Raw genomic sequence first — 26580 nt, 5'->3', positions numbered from 1 at the left:
TCCTCTATTCTTTTCTTTTCCTTCAGACCTTAACCCCTCTGTCTGTCCATGTTTTTATCCATTGATCCAATTCTGCCCATCTCCATCCAACCACTTACCCACGTATGCACCCGACTTGTTTTTGAGCAGAAATTTATTTTGCCCCTAGTGTGTGTTAAGCTTTGTTTTGGGTGTGTGGAAGACAGATGTATTAAATAGATTCTGTTTTCCAGAAGCATAGAGCTTTGTAGGAGATGTGGGTAAGATATGTACATAAATACCCATAATAAGGAGAGAGGGCTGTGAGGTTTGGAGGATGGAGGTCCTTTCAGGCTGGGGAATCAGGGAGGCTTACAGGAGGAGGTGGCTTTGGTGCTGGACCTTGAAGGACAGGTAAGACTTGGATGGGCTGGGGTGGAGTTCAGTGACTATATTCACATTTAGCTCTGTACACCAATGACATGGGACATTTACCGAGGAGATCACCATTGCCAAAACCTTCCACATCAGCTACTCCACGTGATGTTCACAGCCCCATGGGGCATGCAGGATAGAATGAGAAGATGGCCCCAGAGAGGTCAAGTGAGTTATTTAAGATAAAGCCAGGTAGTGTCAGTGACAGGAGGAGATTGACTCTTGACCTTCGCTCCATCCTGGTCTCAGGTTCTAATCTCCCTGCAGCCAGGGGGCTTACCCAAAGTATGACGGTATGTCTGAGTGATGGGAGGCTGCTCTTCTCATTCCGAAACATTTACTCCCAATCCCCTGTTGGGCTTTTGGTCTCTAAGAAGCCTGCTCTGGATGAAGACCAGAGAAAAATTCTTTGCCTTGGCCCTCAGTGGTTCTCAGAATTGCTCAAGGGATCCCTCAAGGCATAATTGTCTCTGCAGATTACCATGAAACTTTGATCTACTATATTTTAAATGACTAAATACATAATTTGAGCTATATCACATATCATTTTTTGCTTGATTCTAGCATGGTCAAGTGATAGCAGAGAAGAAGACAATTGTAGAGTAACTTTAAATGGCAGATTCTATCTCCAAATTCACTTTTCTCTCTGCCATCATTATTGGAATTTAGTAGAATCCCAGGTCCTTGAGATGGGGTACCTTGGGGACACAATTGGAGGACTACGCTTCTTATGACCCTCCTGTTGCCCTTTGAAACCGTTGCTAAACTCCAGTTGAAAGGGGAAAGAGGAAACAAATCATAAAGATTTTCTTTTAGGCCATTATTCAGTCTCTGATCTGGAAAGGGGCTCAGAGTCCTTAGCAGGCACCTAAAATATTCATGTGGGCTGCATTTTATGTCATCACTCAAGTATTTACCCATCAGAATCGATTGGTTCCAGACTTGTTGGCTGACTAATGAATTCTGCAGAACAGCTTTTGGGTTGGTTTTCTGTAGCACTGGTGATGCTTACGGCTCTTTTCTCTCTATTCATAGTTTCATTGTGTCCTTGTGGATTTCCACCCCCACACACACACAAAGAAAAATGCCGTGAAATATTAGAGCTGCGGCTCATGGGAGATTATTTGCTCAAACTTCCTCATTTTACAAATCGGGAAACCAGAATCCATGTTGGGGAAGGGATTTGGACCCCCTGGCATAGTGTCCTTTCCACCGTGCCACTCCACCTCCCAAACCTTGAGCTGAATGAAGGTCGCTCTGAATCTTAATTCCCAGCCCTTACCCAGCACATCCTGTGTGCCAGGCACCAAGCTAAGCCTTCTGCATAACTTAACATTTTCAACCCTGACAGCATCCCGGACATCATCCTGTCTCTCAGAGAGGTTAATAACCCGCCCAAGGTCACACAGCCAGGAAGAGGTAGAGGTAGGATTTGAACCCAGAACACGAATTCAGCATCTGTCACTAAGCTACACTGCCTTTCAGAATAGCAGCTATCATTTTCTATGTTTTCTTCATTTTTGTACCAGAAATCAGGATTATTACCCTGATTACTTTATAAAAACGCACAGAGACTCAGCAAAAGATTTCTTTCTGGAGCCTCCTGTGTCGGGCCCCAGGCTTCTAACTCCAGAGTGGGCGTGTGCTCTCTGCCCGGGCTGCAGGTCCTGGTGATCCGGCTTCGGGACAGCCTGATGAAGATGGGTGAGGAGCTCTCACAGGCAGCCACGGCCGAGTCCCAGCAGAGGGAGAGCAGCCAGTATTACCAGCGGCGCCTGGAGGAGCTGAAGGTGGACATGGAAGAGCTGGTGCAGCGGGAGGCCGAGGCCAGCCGGCGGTGCGTGGAGCTGGTGAGTGTGGTCCTGTGACGGAGGGTTCAGGAGGGGAGCCCTCCATCCTTCTGAATGGGAGCCTCAGGGCCTGGTCCCTGGGGCCTTTGGGGGTAGACCGGAAGCAGGGAAGAAACCGGAAGGGGATGGGCTGTGAGCCGACACTGCCATGGGCTGCAAACGCCAGGGGCAGGTCCAAAGTGAGCCAATCGCATTCACTCCTGCAGGATGACTTCCGACCACCTTTGTGCCTCAGACTCCGGACTTTCTCTTCCTGCCTCACACATTCTCCTCCAGAGGCAGGGCGGCCTCGTGCAAAGAGGAGAGAACCAACGTTTATTAAATGTCTCCCTTGCATGGAGTCTTAACACCCATAATGCTGTGTAAGCGTCGTAATAACCCTGTGAAGTCAGTATTATTATCCCATTTTACAGATGAGGAAACTGAGGCTTGACAGAGCTGAGATAATTTGCCAAGGTCATACCTTGTAAATGTCAGAGCTCTTTCTGGGCTGTTAACAGCAACCATAAAGATAAAAGATAAAAACGATCATGCTAAATCCACCATTTATTAAGCACTGGCTATGTGCCAGGTTCTGGGTTAAACCTTTCTTGTTTAAATCTTCCTGTCAGTACTGTAAAGTAGATGGGGAAATTGAGGCACGGGGACACACGTGCCAGATTGAGGCCCAGAGCGGTACATTCACCTGCCTGAGGCCACATGCAAGTAAGACTTGGAACCCAGGTCTGTCCAACTCTGTAGTCTCTGCTTTTATTCACTAAGCCATGCTTGTCCCCTGGTGTGGCCCAAGGTGCATTTTAAAATTCGTTTCCTTCCCAATGGGAAGGTTTCTCCATTGTTCATTGTATTTTTCGGAGAACAGTTTCCTGCAGGGATCACAGAGCATCTGAGAGCACCCACTCCTCCTTTTCCCCGCAAGCCCAGATATCCCCGAGCCTCCAGGTTTCCGCTTCTGCAGCCTGGGAGGCGTCTGGCACCCTCTTTGCCCTCCACCATAGAGCTTTCTCTGAGACAACCCAGAACGTGCTGCAGTTCGGCCCAGAGGGCTTTAAATCACCGTCGTCATCTCCTCCCTGGCCTGTCCACTCTGGTTTTGTGACAGGTCTCACCACCTTGTCCTCCTGCAGCAAGTATGTTTCCTGGGCCACTGCCTCCCGCGGCCGGTGTCATCCCCATAGCTCTGCCCCTGACAAGCCAGCAGCCCGGCTGTCGTGTCGGGGTGAGGCGAGGCTCCGCACAGAGACCCAGGTTCCCAGACAAATCCAAGCTCCGTGACCAGCAGCTCCTCCACCCGCCTTGGCCCTGGGAGAGGGAAAGGTTCTTTCTTCCAACTGATGGGCTAACTTCCTCATTAACCAGCCCTGCTCCTCTGGCAGCTGAGCCCCCTCCTGCCATCTCTGGCTGCAGCGAGAGAACATCCCCAGCACTCCTCCTCCGATGTCTTCTTCAACTGGGCGGACACCAGGCTTTCCCGTCACATCAGATAGTGGTTTTCCTCCTCTCCCCTCTGCTCTTTTCCTCTCTCTCCCTCTCCCTCCTCTCCTCTCCTCTCCTCTCCTCTCCTCTCCCCTCCCCTCCCCTCCCCTCCCCTCCCCTCCCTCCCCTCCCCTCTCCTCCCCTCCCCTCCCCTCTCCTCCCCTCTCTTCTCACTTTCCTCTCCCTACCTCCATTCCCAGGGACATGTTCAGATCTTTAAAGGCCCTAGAATCTGGAAAAGATTAAATGCAACCCCCATATATGGGTCAAAACTGCAAAGCACAAAGCTTATGTGTATGCTAAAATTAGACCTGCATCTTTCTCTGTTTTCTCATTGTAAGATTCTGGGTAAGCTTACCGAGGCTGAACTATTCTTTTTATTTTGGTGTGTTTGGGGTTGGGCGGTGTATCAGTTTTCCAGGGCTGCCTTAGAATTTTATCCCAAACTGGGTGGTTTAAAACAAGAGAAATTTATTCTCTCACAGTTCTGAAGGCCAAAAGTCAGAAATCAAAGTATTGGCAGGTCTTTGCTCCTTCTGATGGGTCCAGGCTAGAATTCTTCTTTGCTCTTCCAAATTCTGGTGGTTCCGGGTGTTCCTTGGCTTATGGCCAGGTCACTCCAGTCTCTGCCTCTGTCTTCACATGGTTCCTCATCCTGTGAGTGTATGTCTCAGGTACCCATCTGCCTTTTCTTCTAAGGCCACCTGTAATTGGATTTAAGGGCCACTCTAAATCCAATTTGATTTCATCTCAGGGCCCTTACTTTAATTACATTCGTAAACACCCTTTTTCTGAATAAGGCCATATTGACAGGGTCTGGGAGGACGTAACTTTTGGGGGGCCACCCTTCGACCCACTACGGAGGGAGGGCGTGTTCCTGCACAGCCGGTTGTCTCTGCAGTGATTCCGTGGATGGGCAGGGCTCACAGGGACAGTGTTAGGCTGGCAGACCTGTCCTGATAGAGGATGTCCCGAGCTCACCAACCGACCTGCCCTCAAGTAGGCCCCTTGCCTTTGAGCCCTGGGATATTTCCTCTGGGGGAGGAGAGGATATCATATTTTCTTACTTTTTCATTTATCCATTTATTCATTCAACACCAACTCTGGGCCTGGCACGGGGATGGGCATTGGAGGGGAGGGGCAGGGAATCATAACGTCCCTGATTTTCACACGCTCACAGTGTGGACGGAATGCTGCTCAGTGGGAGAGTTCAGTGAACACTGTCATTTTCAGAGGAACCCTGTTGGTGAGGCCTCTCCCGTTGCGTGGCGTCCTGGCACTTTTCCAGGCATCCCAGGAGGTGACATCTCACCTCTCAGGTTCATGTCTGTGCCACCAATTTCCCTTCCTCCAACCTACCCCTGTAAGGTAAGGGGGGAGCTGCTCCGTGCCACGTGTTCCCGATAAACCTCACCTGCAAGGCTGTCAGTCAGGGTTCTGGTTCTTTCGTTCATGCGATTGGTATGTACCCCTAGGTTTTACTCTGGGCCAAACCCAGTGCTGGATGTTGGGGACCAACAGGGAACAAGACACACCCTCACCCTTGAGGAGCGCGTGCTGAAGGGAGAGATACTGCCAAGGCCATTGCTTGTGTATTTTATATGTTTCTCTAAAGTGGTCGCTCAGAGCTTTCACGGGCAAAGCAAAGGGTCTGTGCGCTGGGTTTGGAGGGTTCTTAGAAGACCGGCCGGCATCGTGCTCCCGATCATCGCCACACATCACTTCTTTGAGTAAAGCACTGCCCATTTCATCTTCTGTTTCTAAAGTTCACATCTCTCTGGGAGGGATAGTGAATTTCTGAGCTTCCTGGGCCAAGCATACCTTCCTTCCTTCATTCATTCCTTGGATAAACATTGATTGAGTCGCTCTGGGCTCAGGCTCTTTGCAGATGTCATCTTCTTTCACGCTTACGTCACCCCAGCAGATATGGACGCAAGGGGCGCCTGGCCCAGGGCTGCAGAGTCGGGAGTGGCGGAGCTGGGATGGGCTTCCCTGCGTGTCCAGCGCTAAAGCTGTCACTGGGACACCACGTTGCCCTCCCAACCCAACCCTGCTGAAAAATGGCTCCGCTGCGGAGACCCCAAAAAGGATCCCACACTCTGGGCCCTGGTGAGAAGCGGGAAGGATATTGATGGATCTCCCCTCAGTGTTCCTTTCCGCCCGTCACACCCTGTCCCATTTGTCACTGTTGGTGTTAGTTTAAAGGGCCGCAGGTTGTTCCGTGTGAATGATTTACACCCCTGGCTGGCAAACCGGCACGTCCAGATCAGGATCAATTACCCAGCCGATGGAACTTCTCTTCCCAGAAAAAAGAATAATGAGGTGTTGCCATTAATTTTCGTAAATGCACTATTCCTGGCGACTCCAGGAACCATTATGGAGACAAGAATATTCTGGCTCTAAATCATTCAAGTCCTTTTGTCACTGGGGTGGCAAGACAGCTTATCCGTGGATTTATATCCTGTTGTTTTTCAATAGTGACAGAGCTCAGGGGAAACCACCTCAGCCCCAGGACAGGGTGACCAAGGGCGGTCAAGGACAGTTGGAAGAGTTAGAGTTGAGGGTGACAGGAAGGCCTGCCCTCTGTAGGCTTTCAGCCAGGTGCACTGGCTTTGGAGGCTACACCTGTCGGGTTACCCTTCAGCACCTTGGCCTGGCTCTCTGTAGTCTTAACTTTCCCTTGAAAACCTTAGATGGCGCCTCTGCTCACTCTTAGCTCAGCACCCAGTGACCAAAGCTAGAAATCACAGTGGCCCATCTCCCTCTGAGTCATACACATTAATGACCACATCTGCTGATTTTATCCTACTGAGGTATTTTTCAAATCCATCCTTTCCAGTCCCAACCCCGTGTCCTCTCTCTCTGTTTTAATCTGCAACCCCTCTGGTCTGGGCCTGTACAGTTAGCTTGTATCTTGGCTCCCCACTGTTCCTCCACTCTTGCTCCTCCATGCCAAAGGTCATTCTAGAAGGGACACATCTTACTGTGTTGCTCTTCTGCTAAGAAATCTTCCATGGCTCTCCACTGCCTTCAGAGCAAAGCCCCAACTTCTTCCCAGAAATCTAGCCTCTGTAGACTTCTCTGCCTTTGGTTGTGTGCCTCTCATCACCTTGCATGATCTACTCAAGCACAAAGGCGTCAGGCCCCAGCGCCAGGTCATTTCTGGGCTCATCACCTTTGTTCTCCTGCATCCCTCTGCCCGCCTGCTCAGCCTGTAACAGGTCAGGGCTCACCTCCAGGAAGCCCTCACTGTTACCCCCACCCGTCACTAAGTTACGTACCTCCTCTGTGTTTCCACATCGCCTTGTGTTCACTCCATTCATACGGGTTATTGTCATTGCTTCTGTTCTTGTCTTCCTAGACAGGGAGCACCTGAGAGAGGGGAGTGGGTTTTATTTGACTCTTGGTCTCCAGTTCAGGGTTAGGCACAGGTAGATTCTCAGAAATTGCTGAATGAATAGTTTCCACAGCGTTTTGAAGTTTTACCTTTTGAGAGAACAGCTCAAAAATTATCTTAAAAATTGGAACTTTCAGATCAACACACTTTACTTTGCGTCCTACCATGTGCCCGTCCCTGTGCCTGATGTTATGGGAGATGCAGATGTGAATGGAACAGGGACTGTGCCTCTGGAGATCTCAAGTTCCAGAGGAGGAGATGCATGTGTCTCTAAATACTTCTGGTACAGGATGGGATGTGCGAGCAAAGGAGGCAGTGGTTTGGTAGAACCGGGAGACGTGGAGAAGATTGCATGGAGGATGCAGTGTTGGCCAGCAGATTTGGGCGAGCAGCCGTCTGATCATGGTCGTCTCAACCTCGTCATCGTCTCTGACCTGCATTCAGCAAATGTCTAGGGCACGCCAGCCGTGTGGCGGGCCATGTCCAGGTCTCCAGAAAGGCAGAGATACACCCACATATCAGGATGTAAACACAGACTCTTCACCTCCGCCTTTCTTTCTTCTCTTCCTTCTTTCTCCTTGCAGCTCCCCCACTGGCCGCCAGCTGCAAAACCCCTCCCTCCCCCCACTGCCACCTGCTCTCTCCTGCTGCTTCTCTTGCTGGACAAGTTCTCACTTGACTGGGTGTGGACATGTGGTTTCTCTCTCTCTTTCTCTCTCATTTCCTCACACAGTTGTTTTGGCTCCTCTTGGGGAGGAGGAGGGTGTGTATTAGCTTCTCAGGGCTGCCGTAACAGATTGCCAAAAGCTGGTTGTCTTAAAACAATAGAGATGTGTTGTCTCACGGTTTTGGGGGCCAGAAGTCTGAAGTCACGGCGTCAACAGGGCCACTCCCTGGGAAGGCTCTAAGGGAGACTCCTTCCTCCTTCTGCCAGCTTCTGGGGGCTCCGGGCGTTCCTTGGCTACGGCCACATAACTTTAATCTCTGCCTCCGTCTTCACATGGGCTTCTTCTCTGCCCTGTCTCTGTGTCCTCTCTTCTCATAAGGACACCAGGCCTTGGATTTAAAGCTCCCCTAATCCGGTATGACCTCATCTTAACTAACTACATCTGCAAAGACCCTATTTCCAAAAAGGTCACATTCTGAGGTTCCAAGTGGATATGATTTTGGGGAGGACACCTTAGCTCACTGCAGGCTGGTGGAAAGAGCATTGGACTTGAAGTATGAGACCTCGGGTGGCTAAGTTAACACTGCAGAACCTCAGTTTCCCCATCAGTAAATTGGGAGCAAAAAACAACCGATCTCATTGGGAGGCTGTGAGGAGTAAATGAGATGGTGTATGTGAAAGTGCCCGATGATAGCACACAGTAGGCACTTAATAGATGCTCCCTTGTTTTCTTTCCCCTTTCTTTTCACTCCTCCGATGACTCTTTCTTGGTCCACTCAGACTTCGTCACAAGTCTGCCAGCTCTGCGGCCGCATCCTGTCCTACGCGCACGATGGCTGGGGCAGTGTTGATGAGAGCTAGTGCTTTACCGCTGTGTGCTGGGCATTGGGTTAAGGACTTTACATGAGATCTCTCTTTTAAGCCTCTCTGTCTGAGGTTAACCATCCCTGTTTCACCAATAAAGAAACTGAGATCAGAGAGCTGAAGCAACTTCTCCAAAGTCACAATCCCAGTTAAGTGGCTGAGTTAGAATCTGGACCAAGATCTCACCAGCTCAAACCCATTCTCTTCCTCAGAAGATTTAGACACGTGGTATTTACTCATTCAAGTACTTTTTTAAAAAGTGAGTCATAAAAAGTAATACTGCCTTTGATTCTGTAATCTAGGGTTTCTCAGTCTTGGCACTATTGACATTTTGGGTTGAATAACTGTCTGATGTGGGGCTGTCCTGTGCTGTGTTGGATATTCAGCAGCATCTCTGGCCTCTACCCACCGGATGCAAGTAGCTCCCCACCCAAGTCATCACAATCAAAAATACCTCCCCCGGTGGCGGAGCGGTGGATTACCCTGGGCCCGGCAAAGTGGAGCTTGCGGCCATGAGCAGGTACACCAGCCCAGTAAACCCGGCTGTCCTTCCGCATCTGACCGTGGTGCTGTTGGCCACTGGCATGTTCTTCACCGCCTGGTTCTTCGTTTATGAGGTCACCTCCACCGCATCCACTCGGTGTATCTACAAAGCGCTCCTCATCTCTTTCGTGGCCTCACTCTTCATGGGCTTTGGAGTCCTCTTCCTGCTGCTCTGGGTCAGCATCTACGTATGAGCTCCCAAGGGTTCCAACCAGGCGGCTTCACTGAATCCCTGCTTTTGTAAATTAGTTTTTTTTTTTTTACTACGCCGGAAGTATCCCATCGGCTGCTCACAATAAAGGCAGATGTGTGACCAAAAAAAAAAAAAAATCTTCAGACCTTGCCAGATGTACCCTGGGGAGCAAAGTCACCCCATTAATAATCACTGCCCTGATCTCATCCTCACAGTAACCCTTAAGGTAACGCCTGTGATACTCCCCATTTTACAGATGGTCAAACTGAGACTCAGGGCAGAGGGGTGATGTGACGCGCCCCAGGTCACAGAAAAACTGGAGTGGGGGTCACATCAAGAAGAGAAAAATTCAAGGGTGGGAGGAAGAGGCAGCCTAACACCTTCCACATGAAGGAAAAAGTCAGTAGCAGTTCCAGCAAAAGCCAGTCCTAACCTTTCCAAGACCCAGAGGTGACTTCACAGCAGAGTCTAATTCTAAGTGGGATGGAAGGCCTCGCTGCAGGCTGTGTGCTTTTAATAATGTTTAAATAAAACATGGGAGCCTGGGTGAGATCTCCGCACCAAGCCTGGCTTGTCAGCAGCCCGAGCAGTCATAAATAGTTAATAGACAACCACTCATGGCTCTACTTCCTTTAAACCCAGCATCAATTATATATGGTTCATGAATTATTTATTTGGTGTTAACTCTGGGGTGTATTTTCCACTTTCGGGGGGGAAAAATGAAAAGAATGAGAGTCCTAAAAGAGATGAGGGGATGTCTCCCTTCTGTGTTGGTGAATTTTCCTGTGAGGAGAAAGCCTCCCATGGACACAATGGAGAGGTTCTCCCTTGTACTGGGATCTGGGAAGACTCTGCTAGATCACCAGAGAAGAGCTTGGGGCGGCCGTGTTCTGGCAGAGGGTTAACAACCGGCTCTCCAGCGTAGGTGGAATCTCAGTTGGTCTGTAGTGTTTTCCTATCTCCTCTGTGGTGTGAATCTTCCCCCGGGGCTGGTTTCCAGCTAACGATATGGGGCGTTGGGAAGCCACGCCCAGTAGTACTGTTACATGGCATCTCCACTGGACAGACATGATAGCCAAAAACAACTTCAAAAGCCTGGGCAGAATGTTAGTAAGATTAGGAAGCAGTGTGTTTTGAGTACGTGTTACCTTTGTCTTTAATGTGATTTATTTAATTGTAAATCGATGTTATTCGATTTTTAATAATACGTATTTGTGTAACAGCTGGCTTGCAAAATTCCTGAAAAGTCAGCAGTCAGCCCTTGCCAGTCTGTGGGAGCTGGTTCCAGCGCATCACAGGCTTGGAGTCTCCTTGGGGCGGGGTCGCCCTGCCCTGGTTCGGAGTAGAAAGAGCAGAAGCGTGGAGTCCGAAGGCTCTCATGTCAAATGCCATCGCTCACTGACTGTCTTTTTTTAAGCCAGATTACTTCACTATGAGAACTCTGTGCTCTTGAGGACGTGCTTTCACCTCATGTATGAAATGGGTGTGATCAGATCTACTCAGAAAGACTGAAGCGAGTAATCCACACCATGCTTCTCGCCCCGCCTGTCACGTAGCTGTCCCTGCAGGCATGCTGGCTGCCCCGTCTTCGCCTCTGGTTCTCTTTCTCCTGAGAATCTGGCCGTAGCTGGTAAGGGCTTCAGGAAGCCCAGAGCCAGATTCTGTTTAGTTTTCGTGTTTGTTTTTGCTTTTGGTTTGTTTTGTTTTTTGGCGGCCCGAAGACCCATGTTTCCAAACTCTAGGTCAGAACGCAGACCCCTCCCACCACCTGCCCCCCAGGGTATATCCACCAAACCAAGAGTTAAGGGTTTCATTTTAAAAAGCTCTCAGTGTTTTTCTCCCACCAATGGCTCGGAACTTCAGAGCATAAAGATGAATTATTTTGGCTGGGAACTGAAGTATTTAAAAAGGCATTCCATGTGGAGGGCATTTGGGGCCATGAGCAGGGTTATAAATAACACCTTTTATAGCTCTCTTGACAGGGAGATAGCTCTCCTAATTACTGTCCCGTTATCTCAGTGTGATCCAAAATGGCCCAACACGTTTATAAACTCCCTGTTCACACATTGCTTCCCTCCCCACTAGTCACGGCCTCCTGTGCTCTCAGCTGGCAGGGGAAAATGTGGGCCTTTGTATCATCCCCACTTCCAGGCACTGTGGGCTCCCTCTGCTTGTCTCCCCACAAAGGTTTCCGTACAAAAGAAACGTGGTCCTAAAAGGGACTTAGAACCTGGTGTTGCCAGCCCCAGACATATTTCTGAAACGGAATTTTTCCAGGCTCTCCTGATCCCGGGTGGTGAATGTGCTTGTCTCAATTCAAGAGGTCTTATCATCTAACGAAATGAGTTTCTTTGTGTCTACCTCTGAGATGAGATATCTAGATAATATAATCTATTACCAAAAGCCTACCTAGGAATAATTGGGTCTATTACTCCCTGACTTGTGGCTTTGTTTCTGCATCAAAAACAGACGCTCCAGTAATTAATCAGAATTGAAAGTTGCTAATACCAATTACAAATAACGCATGGAGTCTGGAGATGGCAAACAGAAGAGCAAATACTAATCTTGTCCCCAGAGACTTCATCAGTTGAACTTTTGTCACCTTAGACTTGCTGGAAATTAGAGTAACTTAACCTCCCAAAGTTACTTAAAAAAAAAAGAAAAGTGGGAGGAGATAATGATTGAACAGTGCAGGTGTACATTAAATTATTAAAATAAATCCAATTGGAATTGTTTAGATGAGATTTAGCCACACTTAATTGCATGTCAGAGAGGCTTGGGAAGGTTAATCTTCACAATTGAAAGCACAATCATTGTCCCAATTGGACATCTTCAGGAGACAGTGGTCCCAGGGAGCCCCAGATCAGACTCTTAATGTTTTAAATTCATTTCCAGACTATAATTTGATTTGAAAAACAATTCATCTCTTTCTGGTGCCTTTTTTTTTTTTTTGTCTTTCTTGGCTGAACTTAAACAATGAGAAAGTAGATGGAGACCTCAGAACTTGAGGATAGACCAAGCAATGGTAAAGAAAACGGTTTTTTTGGGGAGAATTGGCTGATTTGGAATTGCAAGCATGTGGAAATAGAAATGGATGAGTGAACTGGTCTAAATTACAGCTCTTCTGGTTGTAAGTGACAAACCTCGAACTGGCTTAAACAAACGGAGTTTATCAGTTCATCTAATGAACTGGTCCTTTACAGAAAAAAAAAAATTTGCTTACCTTTGCCCTCAAACATTGTTTGACACATAGGAGGCGTAAAAAATGCACGCCAAATGAAGTAGGAGCTTGACAGAAGTGGCAGAGAACTAGGAGTCAGGAGACTAGGTGCAAATCTCAGTGCCATCACTTCCCTACTGTGTGCCTTTGGTCAAGATGCTCACCTTCTGTGTCTCTGTTATCTTATGAAATAGGGATAATCATTGCAACTCCATCACATCATTTTGAGGAAGATTTAATGAAATAATGCATTTAAATGCTTATCACAGGGCATAAAGCAAACTCACTGTCACATCATCATCATTATCACTGTCTTAATTTGTTCAGGCTGCCATAACAAAATACCATAGACTGGGTGGCTTATAAACAACAGAAATTTACCACTCACAGTTCTGGAGGTTGGGAAGTCCAAGGTCAAAGCACCAGCATGGTCGCATTTTGGCAAGGCTTCTCTTCCTGGTTCATAGCTGGTGCCTTCTTGCTGTGTCCTCACACAGTGGAAGGGTCTAGGACTGTCTCTGCCTTCTAATCCCATTCATGAGGGCACTGTCCTCACGACCTGATCACTTCCAGAGGCCCCACCTACTAATACCATCACCTTGGGGGTTAGGATTTCAAAATACGAATGGAGTGGAGGGCCAGCATTCAGACCAAGCAGTCATCATCACTGTCACCTCCATCATCACCACTACCACCATTGCCATCCTTATTGCCATCGTAATCATCATCACCACCACCACCGCCGCCGCCATCATCATTCACCATCATCACCATCACCATCATCACCATCCTCATTCTCAACACTGTCATCATCATCACCACCAGCATCACCATGAGAGTGAGACCCAGAGCAGAGAGCACAGAAGAGCCCCCTCGAGAACAGGCAAGCTCTGAGCTTCAGAGCAGAGGTATAAGCCTAGGCAGTGGTTAAATCATTTCCAGTTGGACAGTTCTGGGAATTCTGTCCCCCACGTGCTGTCCCCCCCTGCCCCCCCAGCACCGTGACCCATGGGTTCATAGATGCCTCCTTTTTTGTGCTCAGTGTCCTGGGCACCAGCTTCATTGGAATTCTGTTGTTTGCCCAGTCTTGCCTTGGCTGCATTCCAGGTAAATGACCTGGAGCCCATCCTGCTGCATGTCACCTCTTCCGCCTCCCTGTTCACATGATTAGAATCAACACATTCATTTCCCTAACAGCAGTCTAATCTTCCCCCCGAAAAGTTTTCACATGGAAGAAGAAAGGCAAAGACAAGCTACATCTGTCCTTGTTCAGGCAATTTGCAGCTGTCCGCAACTGACATCCACCCAGCTGGGCAGCCGAGCCAGGCTTCCTGTTCGCTTTTGGTGGGAGGTGATGCAGTCGATGCTGTTATTAAAGTTTGGCAGTGGTTTAGACATGCAGCGTCCTGCTGGAAGGAGGCTTATCAACAAACACTCAGGGGGAATCCTTCAGGCTCCAGCCTTTATGAGCTAATTGCTTGGCAGGTGGGGAAAAAAAGTCGACTGATGTGACTTCTCAGCAAACAAAAGGAAAAGAACTCAGGAAATAAGATGGTTTTCACTTCTTCTGAGAGGGTGGCCAAACCTCACGAGGTTGTACCCAGTAGCAATGAAATGTGCTATGCCAGGGATCAGCAAGTGTTTTCTGTAAAGGCCAGGTAGTAAATATAGTTTACATTTCGCAGGCCATACTATGTCTGTTGCAACTACTCAACTTTGCTGTAGCACAAAAGCAGCCAGAGACAGTACCTCAATGAATGAGCATGTGTGTTCCAATAAACCTTTATTTACAAAAACAGACAGGCAGTGGGCCAGATTTGGCCCCTAGACTGTGGTTTGCCAGCTGCTACTGTAAGCTCTTTTGGAAGGAAAAGTGGAGTAGGGAATGCATAGGAGAACTAGATTTAAATCATGGTTCTAGCTCTTCCAGACTGTGTGTACAGGGCAAGTCACCTCTTCTTGAGTCTCAGTTTCCTCATCTGTAAAATGGGCTCTAAGGTAACCTGGATATTAGAGGAGTGTCTTGCACATAGTAAATGTCAATAAAGTGTAATTCTCCCTAGTACCCACCTCCTCACCCCTGCTAAAAATCACGAGGGAGTAAACCTGATGAAAGAAGGCTGCCTGGAGCTTTCCTGTTGGCCCCTGCTATGGGGACAGGATCGGTGATGCCAGTTTTTCTGTAGCTCATTTGAAGGTCTAGCGGCTCTGAGTTTCCCAAGGATGGTCCTTCTGTTGTCCGTTTCTACCAGGGCCCTCCCACGCCAGGATGCCCCCCCTGGCTCAGCCCACCCACCTCCATCACAAGGACACAAATCAAAGATTCTGTGTACACACGTCTCTTGTTAGAATGAGTAGCTGATGAGGGTAGTTTAATGTGGGGCCAACATTGAAGACTGTGCCTGCAGGTCAAGGACACTGTGTTTCAAAGCTAATATTATCTCTGTGTTTTAACTGGTGCGATTTTTAGACAGGGTCTTCAGGATAATTCTGACGTTTGTGTGATGATGCTAATAGTTAAGACTCACTTGACGGGGTGGGGGGGGAGGGGAGGAGATTACTCTTTGTAGGAGAAGGGTAAACACAACCCTGATTTGTGACTTTTTGGGTTTACATATTTATTGTTTCTGTTATGGACGTCAGCTGGAGGTTGATTTTAAGTTGGGTTATGTATAGTTTGTATTTACTTATTATTGTTGTCATTGTTGTCACTGTTATGATTATTATTTCTTTAACAGCCTACCATTTGTGCCAGGCCTAAACATGGTTTGTACATTCTGCCATTTAATTCTCCCAAAGTCCCTGTGACCTACCTCCAAATCAAAGTGTCATTCTCAGACCAGCAACCTTGGCTGCAGGACCTCAGGCCCCACCCCACACCTTTGAGTCATGATCTGCATTTTAACAAGACCCTCAGGTGACTCACACAGACAGGAAGAGCCCTGATGTAGGTGCTTCACCCTGACTCTGTTACAGATGAGGAGCAGGAGGCCGAGAAAGGTTAGAGACAGGGCTTCTCCCATCCAGACCCTAATCACACAGTCTACTGCCCAATTTAGCTTATGGTCCCTGCCTTTGTATCAGTGATTTGGTGGTTTTGCTTCTGTGTCTTTTTCCCCCAGTGACACTGTCTACTTCCTTTCTTCTTCTTCTTCCTTTCTTCTGATTCTTTAAGAAGAATCACTTTCTTCTTAACCCTTCCAGGGTGGGGCCCAAAAGTTAACTACACACCCAGGAAGGGTTCAACTATCTACTGTGGTGAGACATTTGCATATGCAAAACTGAGAACCTGCTATTTTTTTGTTTTGTTTTGTTTTTTGGCTGCATTGGGTCTTCCTTGTTGCTTGCGGGCTTTCTCTAGTTGCAATGAGCAGGCTTCTCACTGTGGTGGCTTCTCTTGTTGCGGAGCACAAGCTCTAGGCACTCAGGCTTCAGTAGTTGCGGTGCGTGGGCTCAGTAGTTGTGGCGCACGGGCGTAGTTGCTCCGAGGCATGTGGGATCTTCCCGGACCAGTGCTTGAACCCGTGTCCTCTGCATTAGCAGGCGGATTCTTAACCACTGCACCACCAGAGGAGTCTGAACCTCAGGATTTTAGAACAGGGGCCAGGTAGTAAATATTTTCAGCTTTGTGGACCACAGAGTCCCTCTGTCTCAACCTCTGAACTCTGAAAGCAGCTGTAGACAAGACATAAACAAACGAGTGTAGTTGTGTTCAAATAAAACTTTATTTACAAAAACAGGCACAGGCCAGATTTGATCCCAGGAGCCAGAGTTTGCACCTTGTTTGGAACATAAAAGTTTCCTCAAGTGCTAGGATTTGCGTAGTAAACTCACAGACCTACTTTAGAGGTTCTGAGGGGCCCCACTCGGACATGGGGCCGTTTTGAGGATGGTTTTGCCTAGTTCAGACCACATCTCTCCCAGGACAGCATCTGGCCTCCAGGGAGGGAATGAGGGGAGGAAAGAGCTTCTAGGGGCTGTGGCTGACGTGCTCCCTGGCGCTGGGAGAAAGCCAGAGAGCCTGTCTCTGAACAGAGGGAAACCAATGAGAAGCCGTTGGAACCCCGCCTGCCTTCCCCAGAGCCAAGCCTCTGGATGAGAAGCAGGAGATGACCCTGAGCGCTGTGAGGGCAGGACGGACAGACCTGGGAGAGCCCTGGGCACAGCTGCGGGGCGGATGTGTTGAGGCTTGTCCCTCCCAGAGGCACGTGCCACCAGGCCGTAACCTTGAGATGTGCAGGGGAGAGAGAGAGAGCGCAGCGCTTGGCGGTTGCTTTTCCTTCCTGCTGGGTCAATAAATGACTAAATGGACCATGAGCAGCCACGTGGCTGTTGTAATTCTAGACTCCATCAAAGGGAAGATCAAAAAAGTGCACAGAGGGAGCTTCCTTCCACATCTCTGAGTCTTCCTACTGGGTGCCCGGGAGCTGACACGTACTGCCTGTCTGTGCTGTGGCCCACCTCGTGCCCCATCTCATTAAATGGGCACTGCCAATCCTTGGAGCGAGGTGGTATTTTTATCTCTATTTTACACATTTTAAAGAGGCTTACGTAGAGGTGAAGCGACTTGCCCAAGGCTGGATAGCTAGGAAAGCTTGGCACTGGGATATGGAATCAGTCTCCTGACACTAAAACCTGTGCTCTCAATCGCGGTGCCGGGTGTTTCTCAAACATCGAGTGCATACAGATCACCTGGGGATGTTGTTCAAAGGCAGAACCTGAGTCAGCAGGGCTGGGACAGGGCCGGAGAGCCTGCATTTGTGACCGGCCTCCTGGTGATGCTGGCACACGGACCTCACTGGGAGTGGCTGGCCCTCTCCTTATTCCACAGCCTCTGAAGTCACGGGAAGGGGAGGTTTATGTTTTGTAAGATGAGATCACACAGCGGGAAGTGGCTCATTCAGGGTTCAGATTCATGTCGGTGTGATCCAGAGTCTGTGTCTTCTAAGTTAACGTCTCCCACCTACCACTATGCCTTTAGCTTGGCTCTCACCTGGGGTCGATTTTGCCTCTCAAGTAATAATATCTTACAATATCTGGAGACCTTTTTGGTTGGCACAACTTAGGGGCGGGGTGCTGCTGATACCTAGTGCGTTAGAGGCCGGGGTTGCTGCTAAACATCCTGAAACACCCAGGACCACTCCCCTCCCCCCGCCAACAAAGATTCATGTGGCCCCAGTGGCAGTAATGCTGAAGTTGAGAAACCCTGCATTTTAGCTCAGCCTTCTTCAGTCCAGAAAATCAAAATCTATCCAGAACCCCTCTCCGGAGGCCACATAGTGCCCTTGAATTAGAGGAGTTAGCATTTGAAACCGCCCCACAAAAGTGGCATGAATAAGTGAGAATCATAACTACCAAAAATGTCCATTTCCCAATGGATGGGTGGAACTTTCCCCGAGTCTGAAATGCGGCCAGGGTGTTCGTGTCTCTGTAACATCCTCTTGCCTCTGCAGATGGAAGCCAATCAAGTCTAGAGATCACTGTCTTCATCTCTGGTCGTTATCACGCCTGGCCGCCCGCCGCTTATCAGCGTCTTTTGCTGTTTGTATCGCACGTTTTCTCTGACAGTAGCTCCTTCACCTGTTTCTCAGCGAGACGGCATTGTCTCTGGTCCAAGCACAAGGAAGGCCAGGATGGCCTTGATCGCCAGTACCAATATGTCTCTGGTCCTTGTTCTCCCTGATCAGTTCTTGCGGGGAACGCATCTAATAATACAAGACTATTAACAGGGGTTGATTTACCTGGGAGGGATTGCTTTCCCCGCTCACCAGGGTTCATTCGTGATGGTACTGTGGTTTGTTGAGAACGCCGGCCAGGGCTTTGGTTGTGATGAGGCCATCAGATGTGTCTGAAAAAAGGAGGAGATCTGAAGAGGGAAGAAGCAGTGTGATAAATAATGTCTCATATGCGCTCAGCTCTTCACGGTTTACAGAGCACCTGAATGTGACTTGAGCCTCACAGTCTTCTGTGTTGAAGATCGGGAGGGAGCTGATACTGATGGAGTTGAGGGGACAGACTCGAGGGTGTGCTCCTTGGTGCCTGGGGAGCCAGTGCGGATGTGGGGCTCGTTGCCGGGTCTTGAGTCCGGTGTGGGTCTCAGCCTCACCCCTGTGCTGACTCTCGCTGGCTGTGCCTACCTGGCATAGCTGCTGGGATGTGGTCACTTTGGTCACTGCTGGCTTGGGTGACTTTATTCAGGGGCCGTTTTCCGACTCCTGTATCTGTGGGCAGTGTCTGCAGTCTCTCGCCGCGTCTCTCCTGGGACGCTCCGGACACATACGGATGCTGGCAGGGGTGAGACCTAACCTGCCCTGGGGGGTTGGCACGTTGGCAGTCAGGATTTTGTCTGATGTGGGGGCATGTTTGCGTGACTTGGGACCTGGCAGTGATGGAGTGGGACAAAACATGAACATGTTCTGGTGGCGAGGGGACTGGAAGGATGTGGGGGACCGTGTTTGGGGCATTAAAATGGTGAGGCCAGGGACTTCCCTGATGGCGCAGTGGTTAGGAATCCGCCTGCCAATGCAGGGGACACGGGTTCGGGCCCTGGTCCGGGAAGATCCCACATGCCGCGGAGCGGCTGAGCCCGTGCGTCACAACTACTGAGCCGGCGCTGTAGAGCCCGCGAGCCACAACTAGAGAGGGCCCGTGTGCAGCAACGAAGACCCAACACAGCCAAAAATACATAAATAAAATAAATTAAAAAAAAAAAAAAAATTTAAAAAAAAAAAAAAAAAAAAAAAAAAAAAAAAATGGTGAGGCCAGTGGGGCGTGAGACTGAGGTCACCAGATGCCTACATGAGGCGTGTGGGAGGGCCAGGAGAAATGGGGGAGTGGGGGAGAAGAGACCCCCCCCCAAACTTGCTGTGTTTCACAAGGTGTCACCCAGTAGTTCTGAGAGCAGGGAAGAGGGCTGATGTTTATCAAGCATAAAACTTGCTGTGTTTTATCCGACATTTCAAGCACCTTCCACCCATGAGTCCTCAGCTAGTCCCTACTGACAGCACAGTGATGCCGTCAGTACTCCCACTTTACAGATGAGGAGACTGAGGGTCAGGGAGGTGGGTGACAGGCTTGCTCATAGTCATGCTGCAAGTGGTGGAGCTGGGTTGCAAGCCCATGTCTGTGTGAGTTGAAGACCTGTGGTGGTCAGACCCGCTGCATACGGCCCCCACCATGAATGTAGAGCTGGGAGAATTTTTTTTTTTTTTTTTTTTTTTTGCGGGGGGTGCTGAGTTGGGTCTTTGTTGCTGTGCGCGGGCTTTTCTCTAGTTGCGACGAGCAGGGGCTACTCTTCGCTGCGGTGCGCGGGCTTCTCACTGTGGTGGCTTCTCTTGTTGCGGAGCACGGGCTCTAGGCGCGTGGGCTTCAGTAGTCGTGGCACGTGGGTTCTAGAGCACAGGCTCAGTAGTTGTGGTGCACGGGCTTAGTTGCTCTGCAGCATGTGGGATCTTCCGGGACCAGGGCTCGAACCCGTGTCTCCTGCATTGGCAGGAGGATTCTTAACCACTGCGCCACCAGGGAAGTCCCGAGCTGGGAGAATTTAAAGATGAATATTTATGGAGTGACTTCTAAGTTCCAGCTACTACATTAGGCATTTGGGATATTAGGCTGAGTATAGCCCTACTCATAAGGAGCTCAATATAGCAGGAAATTAGAAATTGGAAACTGGAAATTAATTACAATCTGATGGAGGTATGTGCTTAACTCAGTGACTTGTCCCAATGCACAGAGATGAAAGTGGCTGATTCTACCCAGAGGAGCCAGAGAGGCCATCCCAGAAGAGGTGGCTGTGGAATGGGTCTTGAGGAATGAATAGGAGTTCACTTGTCAGAGTAGAGAAGAGCACTCCAGGTGGAGGAATGGTAGGTTCAAAGGCACAGAGGCACAAAAGGACACGGCATGTTTGAGCACTGTGGGAATTACTGATGTGTGGGTGCACTGTTGGCCGTGGAAGGAGAGGAACCTTGGAAGGTGAGTTGGAAGAAAGACTGTGAAAGCCTGGATAGGCTCAACTGCACAGTCTGGACTTGGGGAGGTGAAGAGGCACTGAAGGCTCTTAAGCAGGAGAGGACTTGATTGGATTAAAAAGATTCTCCCTTGGATGCTGAATGGAATGTGGATTGGAGAAGGGGGCTGGACTGAAGAGGAGGACCAAGACGATGAGAACCCTCAGGAGATGGTGATGAAGACTAAATTTACAGGGGATGGAGAGCAGGGGAAAGAGGCAAGAGATAAGCCCACTGTGCTGATATGAGATGCTGTACTTGAGGATCAGAGAAGGGGCCAGGGGTTCATAGGAGTAAGTTGTTCTCACACTTTAACTTCTTTGGATGCAAAACCTGAGGCCACTTGAGAAGTTTCAAAGTCCGGTTCAAAAGTTCAGTAATTCAAAGTTCAAAGTTTCAATAGTTTATCTATTTCTGCAGTCGTGTGGGGTCGTGGGCTGGGAAGATCTATGAGCTTCATTTCCATTTAAATTGAAATAAGACATGTCAAAGGTGGCTTGATAATTACTGCCTGGAGCAATGGCCCTCTGATGGGGGAAGTGTGGTGTCGGTGTACATGGTACAGAGAATTTCCGCATTTGAGGCTTAATTACATTGATATAATTATCTGTCAGGAAAATCAGGTGGCACAGATATGTCATATTTGCACTGGAGCAGAAAAAATGAAATGCCTTTTTTCCTTTTTGCAGGAAGCAGTTGGGTGGGCAACTCTGGGAAGTGGGGAGTGAGGTGTTTGGATTCACGCCAGGTCAGGATGTCTTTCTGCGGCTGGAGGTTTTGTGAGGGCCCTGAGAGAGTTGCACTCCGGTGACAGTTCTTTATCCCTTTCTGAAGATGCTGCAGCAGAAGTCACAGGCTGGGGGCGGTTCTAGGGCTGGGAGGGCTACAAGCTCTGAGTAGTTAGAGCTATAAGGAACTTTAGAGAGGTTTTTTAAAAGTTGTATTTGCAAACCTTGTGACCCTGAGACTCACAGCGGAGTTGCCCGCTGGTGCCTTGAAGCCTGCTCACCCTGCCCTCCCCACTGCCATCCTGCTGGCTCCAAAGACCCTCAGCCACATTCCCCTTCTGTGTGTGAGGGTCTCATGCCCTTTCAAGGAGGCTCTGCCTTCTGCCACTCCCCATCCATCAGGAGAAATGTGGGACCCCAAGAATCAAGTACAGAGCCCCCTTCTCACCACTGTAGCCCCAGCCCGTGGCACTGTTAATACTCGAGTAGCTGGAGCCGGGATTTAGGCAAAAATGGCTCATCCGAAGTGTGAGAACAGAGAAAGGAGAGAGGCACACACTTGCTGACAGAGAGATGACCTGGGTAGGAAAGGCTCTAGTTCTGCTTCTGCCACCCAGTGGCCCAGCAACCTTGGCCAGGTGGCTTCCTGCCCTGGGCCTCAGTTTGGGCCCCTGGTATGTGGTGTGTGTGTCCACAGATGTTTATGTGATGCGTGGACGTGCGTAGCAGATACATCTGAGACTTTCTGCAGGCCGGCTCTTTATCATCTAGAACAGCCCAAGTTACCTAAAATATTAACTTTCCAGAAAGCTATAAAGGCCCTCAGGCAGTAGCTGGGGGCATTTTAAAACAGTCAGCTTGAAAAATGAGAAGGGAAAGGAAAGATAGCAAGCAGGTGCCCGGAGCCCCACGTGTTCTTCTGCCTGGAGATACCGGAGAGTCCTGGCAGGGCAGGGGCACCGCGGTCCCCTGCTTGTCCGCCTGGCTAGCTCCATTCTGCCTTTCCTGTTAAACTCTTTTGCCCCAGTGCGTGTCCGGTAGATGTGTCTATACACACATGCAGAAGTGAACACAGGGTGGAGACAAACCAGCATAGTCATCAAGAGGGGCTGTCCCCGAGGTAACAGACTGAAGGGCAATTTTTAATGTTTTTTTTTCCTTTGGCAACTCTATTTTCTAAATTCTGTGTAATGAACCCTATTAGAACCAGAAAAGGAAGGTAATGATGTATGAAAGAAAAATAAAAGAGCACACGGTGTTATATTAGTTTGCTCGGGCTGCTGTACCAAGTACCACAAACCATGTAGCTCGGTAAAACAGCAACGTATTGTCTCACATCCTGGAGACTAGAAATCTGAAATCAAGGTGTCGTCGGCAGGGCCTTGCTTCCCTGAAGGCGCTGGAGAACAAACTCCCATGCCCCTCTCCTGGTGGTTTGCCGGCAATCTTTGATGTTCCTTAGATTATAGGTGCATCTCTTGAATCTTTTGTCTCCACGCGGCGCTCTCCCTCTGTGGCTTCACATCACCTTCCCTCTATGCATGACTGTCGCCATTTCCAAACTTCCCTCTTCTCATAAGAGCACCGGTCATATTGGATTAAGGCCCTCTCTCGTGACCTCGTTTCAACTTGATTGCCTCTGTAAAGACCCTGTCTCCAAATACAGTTGCATTCTGAACTACTGGGGATTAGGATTTCAACATGTCTTTGTTGGGGGGGGGGGACTTCATACCACCTATAAACAGATGTGCTCCGAGAAACGAGAAGCAGCTCAGGGTTCCTCCAGGGTTTTCCTTTGTGGGTGGGGGAGTCACTGGAGATGGGACCTGTGGGTGAAGAAGTGTCAGTGTTACTGTGACGGCCAGCCTCCAAGATGGTTCTCAGCGGTCCCCATCTCTGCCTTCACACCCCTCTGTAACCTCCTCCATACTGTATCAGAGTTGGTCTGTGTGGCCAATAGATGGTCAGGAGCAATGGTATGTCACTTGGAGGCTAGGTTATAAAAGGTCTTTGGCATTTGCCTTGCTCTCCCTTGGATCACTTGCTCTGGTAAAGCCAGCCACCATGTCATGAGGACACTCAAGCAGCTCAGTGGGGGCCCTCGTGGCAGGGAACTAAGGCCTCCAGCCGATAGCCATGTCAGTGAGCTTTCTAAAAAGGACTCTCCAGCTTCAGGGCGGCCTTCAGACAACCATAGCCCTGGCTGACATCTTCACTGTAACATCATGACAAATCCTGTGTAGGTGTCCCATTGCTGTTGCAGCAAATTACCACAAACATAGTAGCTTTCAAATAACACAGTTTATTCTCTGGTAGTCATGAAGGTCGGAAGTCCAAAATGAGTCTTAAGGGGTTAAAATCAAGGCGAAAGGAGGGCTGGCTCCTTCTGGAGGCCCCAGGGGATGATCCATTCCTTGCATCTTCCAGCGTCTAGAGGCAGCCAGCATTTCTTGGCTCCTGGCTGCATCACTCCAATCCATGATTCCATCATCACAGCACTGTTTTCTTCCCCACTGACCCTCTCACCTCCCTTTTATAAGGACCCTTATGATTACATGTAGGGGCCACCCAGCTTATCCACATAATCCAGGATAAACTCTCATCTTAAGATTTTTAATTTAGTCACATCTGCAAAATTCCTTTTGCCATCTAAGTGAACATAATCACATGTTTCGGGGATTAGGACGTGGACATCTTTGGGGGCCTTATTCATCCTACCATAGACCATGAGGCAGAACCACACAGGTAAGCCACCTCTGAATTCCTGACCCACAGAAAACCATGAGAGAGAATGATATTTGATACTTCAAAATGACTAGGTGTTGAGGCAACTTGTTATGTAGCAATAAATAACTAATACAGACTGGGGGTTGTAATCCAGAATTTGGTTGTAACACTTGACAATCGTAATTCTGGATTTATTGTAATGTTTTCCTTGAAATATGCAACTAGAAGAGTGTGCAAATCTTAAAAGTGTACAGTTGGATGAATTTTTACAGACTGAAAACACCCTCGTCTGTTTTTAATAATGAAGGCTGGATATAGCCCAGATGCCTCTGTGCTCTGTACCGGGAATTCTCCTGTTTGCTCTCAGATTCATTCCCACCGTTTCTCTGCTGTGCTCTAAACTGTTTTAAGAGCTTGCTTTCTGGTAGGTTCAGCCAAATGAACGGCAGTGAGGGACAGTTGAAAGACAGGAGAAGGAGAGGAACCAGAGTATTTCTCCCTCTCTCGCACTGCCTTGGGGTTGGGGGGCATCCCTGCCTGCAGCCCAGCCTCTGTAATTCCGGATCCCATTTGGGACCCTCCTCCCTGACTGCGGCTCCCATTGGGCAGCCCTGCTGTTGCCCGTTGGGTGGCCCAACTTCTTGGCTTTTCCTTCCAGCCCTAGGTTTGCAGTGCCTTCCTGTAGCTGTTAATCTCTTCTGGCTTCTCATCTTTTTCCATCACCTGAAAAACCAGTTCCCTATATTAAATTCCTTTGGTTGAATGATCTAGAGTGATTTCTAGTTTCCTGACTGATACAGGCTCCTTGGAGGCATTGCATTAAATCCTTCTGGCTTCAACAAAAAAGTATCAGGTTCATAGAATTCATTTTCTGGAAAATGAGGCTATCCTCACTATACCGTCCCTGCAGGTTTCATGTTTTCGGAGTCTTTACTTTGAAAGAAGGAAATGGGAACCTTTGTTATGTATCAAGTACGTGCCACAGTATTAGGTATACCAGATATACGCAGTTTTACATTATTTCATTTGTTCCTTGCAGTACTGTTTGTCGCAGAATAACACTGTCATTTTAACAGATGAGGAACTGAAAGTAAGAAAGGGTTAGTAATTCTTCAAAATTCACATAGTGCTTCAGGGTTCATCTAGTCCTAAAGCCAGTGCTTCTCCTGCTGCTCCCATGTTGTTGGTAGTTTGCATCTCCCCCTCCCCACCAGCCAGGGTCCCTCCCGAAGTGTGGTTGGGCTTCAGCTTCCCTGGGTTTCATAGAGCACTCATCAATTTTCAAGGAGAAATACCAGCCCCACCCCCCCGCAACAAACTTATATAAGTGTCTTCTTTGAGGATTCAGGAGGCATTTCCAGGAGGATTGAGATCATTTGAAATGTGGCAGAGTTGGGAGTTCCAGTTGATGTTGGTGGATGGAGCACAGGGCAGTACTGGGGTGAAGCACTTAGCTTGGTGGTTCAGAGAAAGGACTCAGGCCCCACACTGCCTGGGTCTGTGCAGTGATTGATTAGGCATGCCTGCCACAGGCGAAGAAAAGGACAGGAGGAGTCGTGAGTTATTTCCTGACCCTTTGGAAACAGACAGGCCTGAGCTTGAACCTACGTGTCACTGTCTAGCTGGGTGACTTTGGGATCTTTGATGAGTCTCTCTGTGTATGTCACCACATCATTAAAATAAAACACTTTGTAGGATGATTATGAAGAAAGGACATTGTCTAGTGACAACTACCTTCTCCCTAGTCCCCTTCCAGCTGGAGGTTGGGCTCTTTCTCAGTCTTAAATAAGAGAATCTAATGCATCACTTGGGGTTTTCTAAGGGGCACCCCAACTCTTTCCCAAAGTGGGACTGAACACTTCCTGCTAATGCTCACTCCATTGCCAATATGGCCTTGGAGCTCTTGCCAGGACACAATGCGCGGGGCTTTTACTTTCCCCCATAGCCTCCTTTCTCCCAGGCAAGTGACCCTTGGACAATTTGAATGAAACAGCGGCAGTTCCTCATAACCTTGCTTTCTGGGAAGACTCCCCCCCAGCTCTGGAGACACAGGCATCCTTGGATGAAGCAGGAGCAAATAGCGCAAAGGGGAAAATAGCTGTGGGCTGGGGTCAGGAGACCTGGGTCCACTCTAGCCTGTCATGTCTTGGGTGCATGTCCCTGGGCAAGTGACTTAACCTTCCTGAGGCTCAGCCTGCTCATCTGTAAAATGGGGATAATGAGGCTGCCATGAGAGGCATTGAGCAGGTGGACCAGGGAGTTGTTTGTTGCAGTGCAGAGAGAAATGAAGTCCTGTATTTTTAATTTTCTGATAATAAAAGTAAATCATATTCTTTGCAGAATATCAGGAGAAGTATAAAAAAGGGGGGAAGAATCACCTGATATCTCACTGCACAGAGATAATAGCTCTGCTACGAGTTTGTTGTAATGTTCTCGCGTTACTTTTTATGTGTTTATATTGTACGTGATTCTGAGGGTTTTTATAAAGATAACATGAGATAAGGGTTTTTTTC

General features: G+C 48.8%; 2 protein-coding genes across 3 annotated transcripts in view; both read left to right on the top strand.

Annotated features, from left to right (window-relative positions):
* Positions 1–26580, top strand: part of MYO18B (myosin XVIIIB) — a 234144-nt gene that overhangs the window by 170110 nt on the left and 37454 nt on the right. For both annotated transcript variants that reach the window (XM_059895391.1, XM_059895390.1), the window contains exon 39: positions 2058–2243. In XM_059895391.1, coding sequence (XP_059751374.1) covers positions 2058–2243 — 186 coding nt within the window. The remainder of the gene's footprint in view (positions 1–2057; positions 2244–26580) is intronic.
* Positions 9151–9441, top strand: LOC132348012 (transmembrane protein 258-like). The gene has a single exon (XM_059895132.1). The coding sequence runs from the start codon at positions 9160–9162 to the stop codon at positions 9382–9384; it is 225 nt and encodes a 74-aa protein (XP_059751115.1). The 5' UTR covers positions 9151–9159; the 3' UTR covers positions 9385–9441.

The sequence above is a fragment of the Balaenoptera ricei genome, chromosome 14 (assembly GCF_028023285.1).
Source record: "Balaenoptera ricei isolate mBalRic1 chromosome 14, mBalRic1.hap2, whole genome shotgun sequence".
Taxonomy (NCBI): Eukaryota; Metazoa; Chordata; class Mammalia; order Artiodactyla; family Balaenopteridae; genus Balaenoptera; species Balaenoptera ricei.
This window is presented reverse-complemented; position numbering and strand designations above follow the sequence as displayed.

Bases quoted from the DNA above. Each gene is read 5' to 3' on its own strand.
- LOC132348012 (XM_059895132.1), top strand. From the start codon at position 9,160: ATGAGCAGGTACACCAGCCCAGTAAACCCGGCTGTCCTTCCGCATCTG.